Source organism: Gymnoscopelus microlampas (assembly GCF_963454915.1).
Source record: "Gymnoscopelus microlampas genome assembly, chromosome: 11".
NCBI lineage: Eukaryota > Metazoa > Chordata > Actinopteri > Myctophiformes > Myctophidae > Gymnoscopelus > Gymnoscopelus microlampas.
The window spans coordinates 10,526,866-10,540,443 of NC_139948.1; the positions used below are offsets into that span (position 1 = coordinate 10,526,866).

General features: G+C 41.0%; 1 protein-coding gene across 1 annotated transcript in view; it reads right to left on the reverse strand.

Annotated features, from left to right (window-relative positions):
• The window catches only part of LOC311056115 (double C2-like domain-containing protein alpha), a gene marked incomplete at both ends in the record, with an annotated part of 89,703 nt that overhangs the window by 60,179 nt on the left and 15,946 nt on the right, over positions 1–13,578 (reverse strand). The window contains 2 exons of the mRNA XM_084072506.1: positions 431–505; positions 11,341–11,420. Of these exons, the coding sequence (XP_083928632.1) occupies positions 431–505; positions 11,341–11,420 (155 nt within the window). The remainder of the gene's footprint in view (positions 1–430; positions 506–11,340; positions 11,421–13,578) is intronic.

Here is a 13,578-nt window from a genome sequence, read left to right on the forward strand (position 1 = left end):
GTCCAGGGACCCTCATGGGCTTCCAAATGGCCCCTTACAGGTGTGTAACTCTTAGAGTGTACAAATGGAACCAAATGGATCCGTAAGGGTCCATTTGGTTCCATTTGTACACTCTCAGAGTTATGGGGGTCGTGGAAACCACTGTGCTAGACTAAATGGAACAGAGCCTTCAGCATCATTGGTAACACCTGTGAAGGAAGTGATAATATGGCTGCTGTGCATAGAGCCAATTGGGGTGAAAAAGGGATAAAAAACAAAATCCAATCCTGGGTGTGATAAAGTAAAGATGACAAGTTGATAGATCACCACTTAATTATTGTCATGTAGGGACCAGGGGAGGGAGAGGGGATCTTTGAAAGTGTTTGTTTAAGAAATGTGTTTAAATGCCTCCCCGCTGCTCCGGCGACTCTTGTCGGGCTGTCCGTCTCACCTTGCAGGCTCCAGGCAGGAGATGCAGTTTGACGTAGGGGTCCGCTAGGCCGTTGAAGTCCATGGGCTTGAGACCCTGTGGAGGGGAGCGTCAGGTCTGATGAAACATCATGCAGTCAGCGCGCGCAACGCACACGCACACGCACACGCACACGCACACACTACTCCCGATGCAACCTGAGAGGATGGCTCAGGTTTGTGCCACTCGGTGTGGGTTATATCCCAAATCAGTTTTAATATGCACATGTAATTGTTTTGAATATTTCCATCATGAAATGGCCATCTAAAGAAAGGCTTTTTAACTTTTTTTTTTTTGCCAGAAGAGTGCCGATGGAATCTTTTCCCTTTTGTTACTCCTAATAATAATTTGAAGCTGCAGAGGTTTGAGGAGAGACACTCAGTACCCTCTCTCCTTGATTTCAGAATGCAAGTACCCACTTCAACCTGACTGCAACATTTTGCTTAGAAAACCATAGCTAGTAATATATCGTCATTGTCGGGCAGAAACCTCTTATCTACATGTTTTAACTTTTTTCGTAAATTAACGCCCTACTTGATCATACTACAGCGTCACACAAAAGCATGGAAAGTAGCAGATCTGCAAACTCACAGCGCGAAGCGACCCGCTTTGAGCTTGTAGATCTGCTACTTTTGCTGTTTTTGAATTGGAATCCTGAAAAGTATGAGTTTTTGAATAGCCAAAGAAATCTAAAATGACACAGATGCGTTCCCGGTCTTAAAGGGTTAAACTGTGACCATACAGTTTCAGTAAGTAATACAGCATAATGACATATTTTCTGTTCAATAGCGTTTTTTGCAGTCAAGTTTTTAATTTAATTTGGTTCACTTACAGTAACAAATCAGCAGGTTCACACAAACATTAAACATTACGGTGAAAACATCTTCCATTACGTAGGCTTAACGCATTTGAGAGACATTGATTTAGATGCTAGTTGAGAACATTTCACCAACATGAACCAGCCAACGGCGTCATCATTTACACTCTTTCAGACGATGGTGTCGCACACTGACAATAGGCTCTATGCACAGCAGACATAGCATCACTTCCTTCACAGGTGTTACCAATGATACTAATGAAGGCTCTGTTCCCTTTAGTGTAGCACAGTGGTTCTCAGACTTTTTCATTTCCACGACAACCATAACTCTGAGAGTGTACAAATGGAACCAAATGGACCCTTACATTTGTACACTCTCAGAGTTACACACCCGTAAGGGGCCATTTGGAACCCACTCAAGGAACCATGAGGGTCCCTGAACCCCAACTTTAGACCCACTGGTGTAACAGAGTGTTTCCAGTGAGCCAACGTGCACAACATCAGCACTCTGACTCTGTTTGACCAGAATGGAGCAGAGCCTTCATTAGTATCATTGGCAACACCTGTGACTGTCTTCACAATATGCCTGCTGTGGATAGAGCCTATAGCAGAGCTATACGATCTACAGCGCGTTGTAAATGCAATAAGAATATCCATCCTATTTACATTCGAGGGACGTATACACATTTGTATTAGCATGTTGAGAGACAATCTAGTGAGTTATCTATCATTGGTACCAATGACCAAGCAGCCTAACCCTTCAGTTTAATAGATAAATAACGGGTTAATTTGCTTCTGTGGCCATGAGTGCCACTGTATACATTATTGTGCCATTCAAGAAACCCAATTTTACGAGGAAATATTTTCAATATCATGTTTATTTCATTAACGTGTGTGGGGGCATATACAGTATCAGTACACCAAATAACTACTTGTTGAAGTGCCTGAAGTGGATGAAAGTCATCTTTCCCTAAAATTATAACGTCAAACTAGAAAGGTATTTTCCTATCAAAAATGCCAGCCGTCTCTGATCACAAATCTTATTAAGACAATCCCAGAATCGTACGCCGGTGATTGCCATCCTGGCTCCCCCACATTGCATCATCTCCTGTAAAGTGTGCTCTCTGCACGGGGGTAATACAAAATCTAATCTAACAAAAAAAAATCCAATTGACATTTCCATCCACATCCTCTCCATGAATGTGAGTTGGTTCAATGTCACAATAGCTGCCAGCGTTCCTCCTTTGATACGTCAAAGTTACAAGGGCCTCTTCCAAAATCTAATTTTGTCAGTCTGTTACAGATTCATTGGCTGCTTAAAATTCTACACACAAAATCCACTTTGCCCCAGTGGACAGAATGCGCTCCCGCTATGCCTTGGGATATTTATGATGGGAGTTTTTACTGTATATGAAAACGTAAGTTCGTGGAGAGTGTGTATGTGACGTGTGAGCAGTGGTGGAAAGTAACTAAGTACGTGTACTCAAGTATTGTACTTACGTAAAACATTGAGGTATTTGTACTTTACTTTAGTATTTCCAATTTCCAATACTTTTACTTCTACTCCACTACATCTCAGAGGCAAATATTGTACTTTTACTCCACTACAATTATTTGAAAACTTTAGTTGCTAGTTACTTTGCAGATATAAATTATTACATTATAAAACATAAATTAACCACTTTAGTCTATTTCATGCCTAGGCTATTTGAAAATAGCAGATCTACAAGCTCACAACGCGTCGCATCACGACGCGTTGTAAGCTTGTAGATCTGCTATTTTCAAACATTTCAGTACTTTTACTTGTGGTACTTTAAGTACATTTTGATACTGTACTTTTACTCAAGTCAATTTTGAACACCAGACTTTCTACATTGCAGTATTGAAACGTATACTTAGCTAAAGAATTGTAGTACTTTTTCCATCACTGGATGTGTGTAGTTCAAAAGTATCCTCATATCATAGTATGACCCATTGTGTTGAACAACTTTAAAGGGGCATAAATCCAGCTCAGTGCAGATCAAAAAATATGGCAGGCTAGTAAGCAATGGCGCTGCAGTTAATCAAATGAATAATGGGTGCGTTAGATTTATGTTTGCCCAGACTGAGCCCAATGTACACACCCAATAAATCTAAAACTCCCATTTTAATGGGATTAGCTGTAGCTGTGTTGTTTACATCATGATGTATAACAGTGGTCCACCGCCTTTTCTGGATCAGGGCCCACTTGAAAATCATGAAAGCGTAGATCGGCTATTTTCAAATGGCCTATATATAAAATAGGGCTGAAGTAGTTAATGTATGTTTTATAATATAATGATTTATATCTGCAAAGTAACTAAAGTTTTCAAATAATTGTAGTGGAGTAAAAGTACAATATTTTCCTCAGAGATGTAGCGGAATAGTAGTAAAAGTACTGAAAATTGGAAATACTCTAGTAAATAAAATAAAAATACCTCAAATCTTTACTTAAGTACAGTACTTGAGTAAACGTGCTTTCCACCACTGCCCGCGGGGAAAACATAGTTCCAAGTTCACCGTAGCTCAGATGGTTATGATGGGTGCTTGAGGGGAGTGCAGTGACCTTCTGATTACAGATGGAGAATGCCTGTAGAATTTTGAGTTTTGACCTGATGAAGAGCCTTGGCTCGAAACGTTGTCAATAAAAATTCCTCTGGAGCAGACGAGTGTGCGGGTTTATTCCTTTTTCTTCATATTACTTTCAAACCCAGCACCTCAATGAAGTGATGTGCGTATTCTATTAGTTTTTATATATTTTTTTGAATGCCTGTAGAATGAAATGGATACTTTATGCTGTGTCAGTTCCACGCTTCCACTCGTCATAAATCAAAACATTTTTTTTGTTGTTGTTGTTGTTGCAAAATGTCGTCAATTTTGGCAGATACTGTAAAGAATGACTATAAAGATTGCCCATATTATGGTGCATTGGCGCTTCCAGAGCCATGGAGAGAGACATTATTTCCAGAGTAGCTGTCTGCCAAAACTCCTGCAGGGCTTTCAGCACCATGGATAGAGACACGATTTCCAGTGTAGTCTGTAGCCAGTGTTGCCAGATTCTGTGAGAGAAACAAGCAACCAGGTCTAGGAAAACCAGCCCAAAAGAAGCGACTATGGCCATTTATTTTAAAATTGACGATAAAGTAGGTTATGCTCTAGGAGGGGCGGGATGATTTGATTGACAAGCTACCCAACCAATAATGGTCTGGTGGCATTCTGCAGGATATGACGCGATATTGAAAGATGCTGGATTTGAAATCCTGAACAATCGGCTTCAGTCTATGGTCTAAACTCCTGCAGGGCATTCAGCACCATGGCTAGAGACACTAGTTCTAGTATTCACCTGTTTCCTAGGCTGTGTGTTTTCCACTTCCTGTCAATTTGATCCAATGAAATCTAATGAAACTGGTCAGATGACCAATGATATCCAATGAAATCGACAGGAAGTGGAAAACACACAGCCTAGGAAACGGGTGAATAGCTGTCTTCAGGGCTTTCAGCACCATGGCTAGAGACACTAGTTCTAGTATAGCATTAGCTGTCTTCAGGGCTTTCAGCACCATGGCTAGAGACACTGGTTCTAGTATAGCTGTCTTCAGGGCTTTCAGCACCATGGCTAGAGACACTAGTTCTAGTATAGCTGTATTCAGGGCTTTCAGCACCATGGATAGAGACAGACACTAGTTCCAGTGTAGCTGACTGTCTATTTCAACTCCTGCAGTGCTTTCAGCACCATGGATAGAGACACTAGCTCCAGTGTAGCTGTCTCTGTCTACTGTGCATTCAGCACCAAGGATAGAGACACTAGCTCCACTGACTGTAGCTGTCTCTGTCTACTGTGCATTCAGCACCAAGGATAGACACTAGTTCCATTACAGTATTGTCATTTTCTTGTACGTAGGCATGACATTTGCATGCAGTCATCATCTTTCTACAGTAGTTGCCAACCATTGCAATGAACATATCGTTGCTGTCGGGTGGAAACCTTCTATATCCAAAAGCGTTCCTTTTCTGATCATTTAAAATGTTTTAAAATTATATAATGACAATAGCCGATCTACAAGCCTGCGTCGTGGTGCGACGCAAACAGTTGAACTATGGAGATACAAGGTTTCTACCCGTCATCGACGATATGCAAAATGAGCTTCCTTTCACACATTTCTCATGCCTCAAACGCGTATATGAAATGAAAGCGATAGATTACAGCTGTCGTTCTGTGTAATCGGATTACTGTAAAATGACGTGTGTGTGTAATCCACTTGTCTTCTCCCCAGCATTTGCCTTGGCTTGCACTCTGTCTCTGCTGATGTGTTGAGATCAGGCACACTTGTAAATGAGGTACGAGTCAACAGTAGCTACTGGGAACGTAACGATTCTCTCAGCTCAACGCAATTCATGATCTTGGGTTCACAATACGATTTTCTCAGTTTAGTTTTAAACTAAATCAGATTCCAGACCGAAAAAGATTATTCAATGTCATCGTTTTAAATATTTCTCAGACAACAACCAGAATATACTGTATTTTATTTCATCTCTCTTATATTTATGCAAAATAAAATAATGGTTTGGGGGGTTCAATCCCTGGCCATGTCGTACCTAAGACAACAAAAATGGGACCCAATGCCTCCCTGATTGGCGCTCAGCATCAAGGGATGGATTGGGGGTAAATCCCTATACGACATATAGTGTCATGTCCAGGGGGAAAGGACCCTTATGGGTCTGTAGCTCTGAGAGTGTACACATGGAACCAAATGGACCCTTACTGGTCTATAACTCTCGACAGTTAAATACACACTGAGGATTTTACAGTGTCGATTGGGGTTCCTGAGATACAATTTGTAATCATATGGCGGGGTCCGTGGCCTAATAAAGTGGTTCTCAAACTTTTTCATATCAAGGACCCCCAGTTATTAAGCCGCGAATCCTCATTTGAAAATATATGCCAGGGACCCCCATAAGAGAAGATTTTTACGGTTCTAGCAGTGATTCTCAGCCATTTTAATTTCAAGCACCCCCAGTTTGACATGCATTAGGCCACGGACCCCCATTTAATGGCATTTCTATCTCTGGGACCCCAATTTATATTGTAAAATCAATGTTAATTTAACTCTGAGAGTGTACAAATGGAACCAAATGGACCCGTTAGGGTCCATTTGGTTCCATTTGTACACGGGTCCATTTGGTTCCATTTGTACACTCTCAGAATTACAGACCCATAAGGGTCCATTTGGTTCCTAGCTCCTTAGCTGGGGACCCCCTGGAACTCCCTCAAGGACCCCTGGGAGTCCCCGGACCCCACTTTGAGAACCAATGGCCCAATGCATATCAAACTGGGGGTCCTTGAAATTAAACGAAAAAGAATCTCCGCTGTAGCCTAACCTTGAGGAGACGAGAGACTGAGCGAGCCTCCTCCTCATCACCAGGGGATAACAATTACCTTCTCAGCTGGAAAAGACCGAATCCGTCGCATGACCTCTTCAACAAGACCCAGATCAGCATGACAAATTGCTCCTAAATATGTAGCAACCGGCGTGGCATTTCACCACGGAGGAGAGCACTTAATGACACACCTGCGACAAAGGGCAGCGTCTCCAGCATGCTGATGTTGTACATATTTTATCCGCTGTTCAATCACAATCATCATGTTCACATGCGAGGAACTTGATTTGGTGCGTTGCTGTCAGAAACCTTTTATGTCCAAAACCCATACTTTTCGGGGGGGAAAAAAAAGAAATAACCTGTGTTCCGATGGATTCAGGGTAGTTATTATTTAGTCACAAAGCACTTGTTTTCAGTAGTTTAATATTTATAAACACACACACACACACACCTACAACTTCAACTTTAACTTTAAAAAAGAATACCACAAATAGCAGATCTACAAGCTTGCAGATTTGCTATATTTATTTCTACTTTCTACTTTTTTACTTTTCTACTTTCTACTTTTTTCTACTTTCTACTTCTACTTTCTACAAAATAGGACATTAATTTATGAACAAACACTAAAAAGTAGCAATATAGAAATTCAAGGTTTCTACTTGGGGTGTGCCGATATATCGTGTTGTGATACATCGCAAAGCGTTTCCGTGACGATATGTATCGTTGTGGCGTTATTTTTTATTTTTTTTGCAATAATAATAATGCAAAAACAGAAGCATTTGTTTGCATCCCCCCCCCCCCCCCCCCCCATATATTTTCATAATAAAAAAGTGCCATATATCGTACCGTATCGATATTGTGAGCCCAATATCGTGTATCGTATTGTGAAATTAGCGTATCGGCACATCCCTAGTTTCTACTGACAGCAACGATATAAAATCCAAAAAGTAGTTCTAAGAATAAAAGAACGTTTAGGTGTGGTGGCGGAAGTTGTATATTGCCAAATATATGTATCATTGTGTTCTTGTTTGCCTTTCCATTCAATCTCATTGGATGTCTAGTCAGCAACTTTCCACACCAATGTGCTAATTGTAACTCAAGTGCAGCTGTCCATCTAACAGCTGACTTCCCCCATGGACTGCTTACTGTCTACTTCTACTCTCTGTCAGCAGAATCTGTAAGATTTAGTACATACCATACTGTAGTACATGGATGTTCTTTACTTAACCATCAGCATTATTATATATTGTACTGTCACCTAGTCTAGCCTGTTCATATTTATCACCATTTAGGGAGAGCATCTCTGTCAGGGCAGACGAGAGAGAGAGAGGCCTTGACAGCTCTGGTCCAGCAAGCCAGACTGTTATGCCCTGTTCTGATGATTATATTTCAACAAAACATAGTTTTTCCCCTTTATATAGGTTTTATGTATAGAGTATAGGTTCAGAGCAGGTACACGCTGTATGAGCGATACTGGACATGTACTGTATTATGCTGTGTTGTTACAGTATATTGTATCCTCTAACGCAGGCGTTTTCAACCAGTGGTCCGGGGACCACCAGTGGTCCTTGGGGAGTTTCCAGGTGGTCCCCAGCTAAATGATGGAGAGTTGGTAAGCAGATGGACCCTTATAGTTCTTAACTCTTGAGAGCGTAAAATGACTCCATTTGGTTTCATTTTACAATCTCAAGAGTTAAATTATTGTTAAACATCTGCGTTAGATAATTTACAAGACGTCTACACAATTAGAGAATGGAGAAGGATTGTTATTTTGACAAAATCTTATCCAAACGATAACAAAATATTCTACGTTTTGGGTCTTGAGAGGTTAAATCTCAAACCAAACGGTGGTCCGTGGCTCAAATGCCGAATAAATAATGGACCTGAATTATGAAAAGGTTTGAAAACCACTGCTCTAACGGCACAGAATATTGCACAGGTCATGCCACAGGTATGTTGTTGCTGTCAAGCAAAACAATCTTGTCTGTTTTCTGTTATTGTGGGGAAAGATTTTGCTGAAAATACACAAAAGCACACAGCGCGTCACAACGCGTTTAAGTTAAGCTGGCGTAATTAACTTCCAGTCTTGTACAATAAGACACAAGTGTCGTAACCAAATGGACCCTTATTTGGTTCCATTTATTCACCCTCAGAGTTATGGGGGTCCGTGGCCTCATGCATACTAAAGTGGGGGTCCTTGTAATTAAAAAGTGTGTGAGAACCACTGGTGTAAGCCACTGTGTCAGATTGAGTGTTTGAGACCCTGGGTGACCTGATAGCTGAGTGGTTATCCCCATCAATCTGCCAACTTAGGACAAGACCAGAATTAATGGAGTAAGGTGGAAGCACGGCTCCCATTTACAACAAGTGCAAATAGGGTCAATATTGAGCAATACATTCCACCAGTTTGGCTCCAGAGCAGCGCAGACAGTAGTGTTGATTTTGACAGCAAAATTTGATTCAGTTTTAGTCATAGTCTTTTGAATCAAATTCCATTTAGTTTTAGTCATATTTTAGTCACCTGAGATGTTTTACTGTCAGTCTAGTTCTAGTCGACTAAATATAAGATTATAGGCGACTAAATCTACAGTTGATTTAGTCGACTAAAATGTATTTTGGCGGTGCCTTGATGGGGTCGTAATGGCTGATCTTACACAGGGTTGCGTGCTGAAAATAGCCGATCTACAAGCTCACAACACGTCGCGAGCTTGTAGATCTGCTATTTTCAGAGCGCAACACCGAGCGCAACCAAACATAAAATGACTTGTCTTTTAGTTCTACTGGATCTCTTCTCCACTCGTCCCTCCCTAACATTTTAGTCTAGTTTTTATTTGTTGATGAAATTGTCAATATATTTAGTCTTAGTTTTAGTCATCATAGCTTAGTTTTTATTTAGTTTTTGTCAGTGAAAAGAGGTAGTCGACAAATGTTTTTTGTCATAGTTTTAGTCGACGAAATCAACACTGGCAGACAGTGGACTACCACAAAGGAGCACTTCCCCTCATTTCAACCATAATCTTCATATAATTGGTCCTTACTAATGCTCATTATACGACTTTGCAACTCATTGGTGGGTTATGGACTGTTCGGAAACCTGCCTACCAAAGACCTCATCAATGGGGGTTCCAAGCTAATAGACACTACAGCCTTTCTCTTCCTGGATGCTGAAATAGAATAAAAAACAATAACAAGCTGTCCACTCCACAGCCCTCCTCTGAGACACAGACCAAGTAGACATAAACGTTGCCATCTTATAACGAACAATAGCGAGGACCAATTAGTGTATATGAAGATTGGTTGAAAATGGGTGAATTGGTCCTTTAAAGTGGATAAGACTTATGTCTTGCACTAAAGGGCGAGCATGAATTATTAAGTATAAATTAAGCTTTACAGGATGGAGATAAATATCACACGTCTCGTTAAATGGGCCTGGTGGTGTATGTGAAAGAGCACAGGGGAGCGCGAAACATGATGTGGAACATGTCAGGATCTGTGTTTTTTTGTACCTTCGTTTGAAGTGTTTTTGTGTTTCCTGTCTTCCGTTGGCCTTCAGCGACAGCTGAGCCTGGCACCCTGTGTCCTCCTTGACTGGTGCAAATGTTTTATCTGTGACTATTTCATGGGTATCTTATGCTAATGTCTGTTTATATCGCATTGTTTTGTTTTAACCTGAACAGCACTTTGGTTGACCTGGCCATGTTACAATGTGCTCTATAATTACTTGTTTTGTGACCACATTTTTATTGTTCATTTTACATCAAGAGCAACCCATTTTTCTCAGCAATTAGTTTTACAGTGCACGGACAATAGGACATACATATTCATTGCCTGCATGTGTGCAGAACACATGCACGTATACAGTTGAGTCAACAGAGTTGAGTTGCTGTTATCTGTCTTGTCTGTCCCAGACCCATAGAGAGAGAGAGTTTTCATTTCTCAAGGCAAAGCGGGCCGCTATGGGCTGTAGTTCCAAACATTGGAACTTTTTGAGATGGAACATTTATTTCCGCATTCCGAACATTTATTTCCGCATTCCATTCTTACAATGGGAGTCAACGCTAGTGTCGTCACTCTCATATTAGATCACGCTGGTCTCTCCACCCTGTGATTATTGTTAATTTGCCTCACTTGTGACCAGGGGCGCCGATTTATGTCTGCACTATTGGGTGCGCAACGCACGCGCGGCCATGCGCGGCCACCGCAAACTTTTGGTTAATTTGGAACAAAAACTGTACTCCATGAAGTGCAGATGTCGGAGGTTTTTTATTTTTTTGTGATGAGTTTGTGATGGGTGCTCGTCATTTCTCCTGGGTGCTTTAGCCCCGAGGCACCCACAGTATCGGCGCCCTTGCTTGTGACGTGCCTGCCCCAGCCTATCCCTGTGTTGATTGTTATTGCTTATTGAGTACACCTGTGTCTACTTAGTTTCCCATTGTATGTATATTTTTTTGTCTGTTTCCCTGAATATTACTTGGATTGTCTGTTAGTGTTACATAAAAGTACGCATCTTAAATTGTGAGTGCTGGAGAATAAAGAGTTTTTTTTGTTGCACTGTAAGTTTTGTTTGTTTGCTTCTTCCCACGCATGGGTCGAACTCGAGAAAACACCTGGCAGGATAGTACGGTTCAGAAATACAGATCCTGACGGAACGGTTTGGAGGAGAGAACAGCTCACTCACCTTGGCCCTGAGTATGGCGCATCGCAGCTCGCTGGAGCTCTGATCGTAGTGCAGCTCAAACTCCAGTGTTCCCAAGGCAGCTAGAGAGAAGGCAAAGGCAACAAATAGAATGCTTACAACACTGGCTCTCAAATGTTTAAATGTCGGCCTCGGACTCCCATTAACTCAAATGGACCCGTTACATATAGGCAGTGGTGTAAAGTGATTGAGTACATTTACTCAAGTACTGTACGAGTACACTTTTTAGGTATTTTTTACTTTACTGGAGTATTTACAATTTTCAATACTTTTACGAACTACTCCACAAGGCACGAGGCAAATATTGTACTTTTACTCCTCTAAAATGATTTGAAAAACTTTAGTTACTAGTTGTTTTGTAGATTTTGATTATTATTACAAAACATACATTAACCACTTCAGCCCTATATACATTTCAGCCATTTGAAAATAGACGATCTACAAGCTCACAATGCGTCGCGATGCGATGCATTGTGAGCTTGTACATCTGCTATTTTCAAAAGATTTGTATACATTTTATACATACTGTACATACATACACATTTCTGCATTATGACTACTTTTACTTTTGGTACTTTAAGTACATTTTCATGCCAATACTTTTGCACTTTTAGTCAAGTTAGAGTAATTCTATTTCTATAGTATTGATCCTTTTACTTAAGTAAAACATTTTAGTGCTTTTTTCCACCACTGCATATCGGTAAGGGTCCCTTTGGTTCTTAACCATCATTTAGCATGGGGACCCCCTGGAACCACCTCAAAGACCCCCTTCGGGGTCCCCGGCCGGAACCCCACTTAGAACGCATGGCTTAGAACGCATCAAAGACAGGACATTAGCATGAATCGGGAACAAAAACACCACCACACGCGAACACGGATTTCCGTGATCTTGTCACATCAGAAGACAACATACAGTAAAGCATCCCTCAGGATAGAAAACAAAACAGAAATGGCTGCGTAATTGGATTGAAAGCATGCAGTGGGCGACGGGCATAAAGCTGGCCAAACACAAACGAGTATATGCACAGGATGCAAATCCCCTTCACCGAACCAACAGCTGTCACATCAATCTCAACACGGCACATCACTTGTCAGCGCGGCAAATCCTCTTAAAGCGAGGTGCAAGCAAATTAATTGGGGCTCGATACATGCTCATGCACACGGTTTAGGCCTATTGTCACTGTCCGGAAGAAACCCTGTATCTCCACATTTCACCTTTTGTGTGTGTGTTTTTTTATTTTTTATAAATAAATGCCCAATTTGATATACTCATACGACAATGTCACACAAAGGTAGTGGAAAAAGACCCACAAAAATTAAAGAGCTTGTGACTAAATAACTATTGTTTTTATTTTATTTTATTTTTCCTGTAAAGTGAGGTTTCCACCTGACAGCGATGATAATCATATATATGTACAGTATATTCAACATGTGAACCCAGCTTACAAAATACAGTACACACATAATACTGTGGATTTCTTCCAAATGAGTTACATAAGAGACTGGATGATAATGGAAATGGTAGGTTTATAGTTAGCTATTGCTACACTTAAAGGGCTGTTTGTGGAAGTGCACTGGTGATGGTGGGTGGGTGGTTTAGGAGAGGGCAACAGATACATTTAAACGGTGGAATTCCAAAAAAGTATAAAACGAAACAACCTCTGGTATTATATTGAATGCCTCCTCCAACACTTTCTACACTCAAAATAACATTTTCCTTTTCTCACACGTCTTAGTGTCACATGGAGGAAGTAAACCTGCCAAAAAGAAAACAACCTTTAAGGCCAATTTATAGCCGACCTGTACACAAAGCCACACCACTTGACAATAGCACCTATTAGTGTGGACATGACTAATACATCATGTTGCAGGTGTCAACAGGTAATGTTAAGCAGCCATTGTTCATGGTTCACATGGTTATAAATCTCTCCAGTATCTTCCTTCTGTCTCATTATTCTCTCTCCCTCTCGGCTTCCTAAACTCTCCGTCTCGATGCAGAGAAATAGCTGGGAAGTGTAGTTGACAGCCAAACTGCCCACACTTCTTGTGGACGCTACCAGTAGGCCACATAATACCTCCACTATTATTATTTAAACATTTTCACATACGTTTCATGGAACTCAAAGAGGCTCTGATGGGGCTGAAAGCGTAACTAAATTTGGAGTCACACATAGATACGTTCCATTGTGTACACTCTCAGAGTTACAGACCTGTAATGGT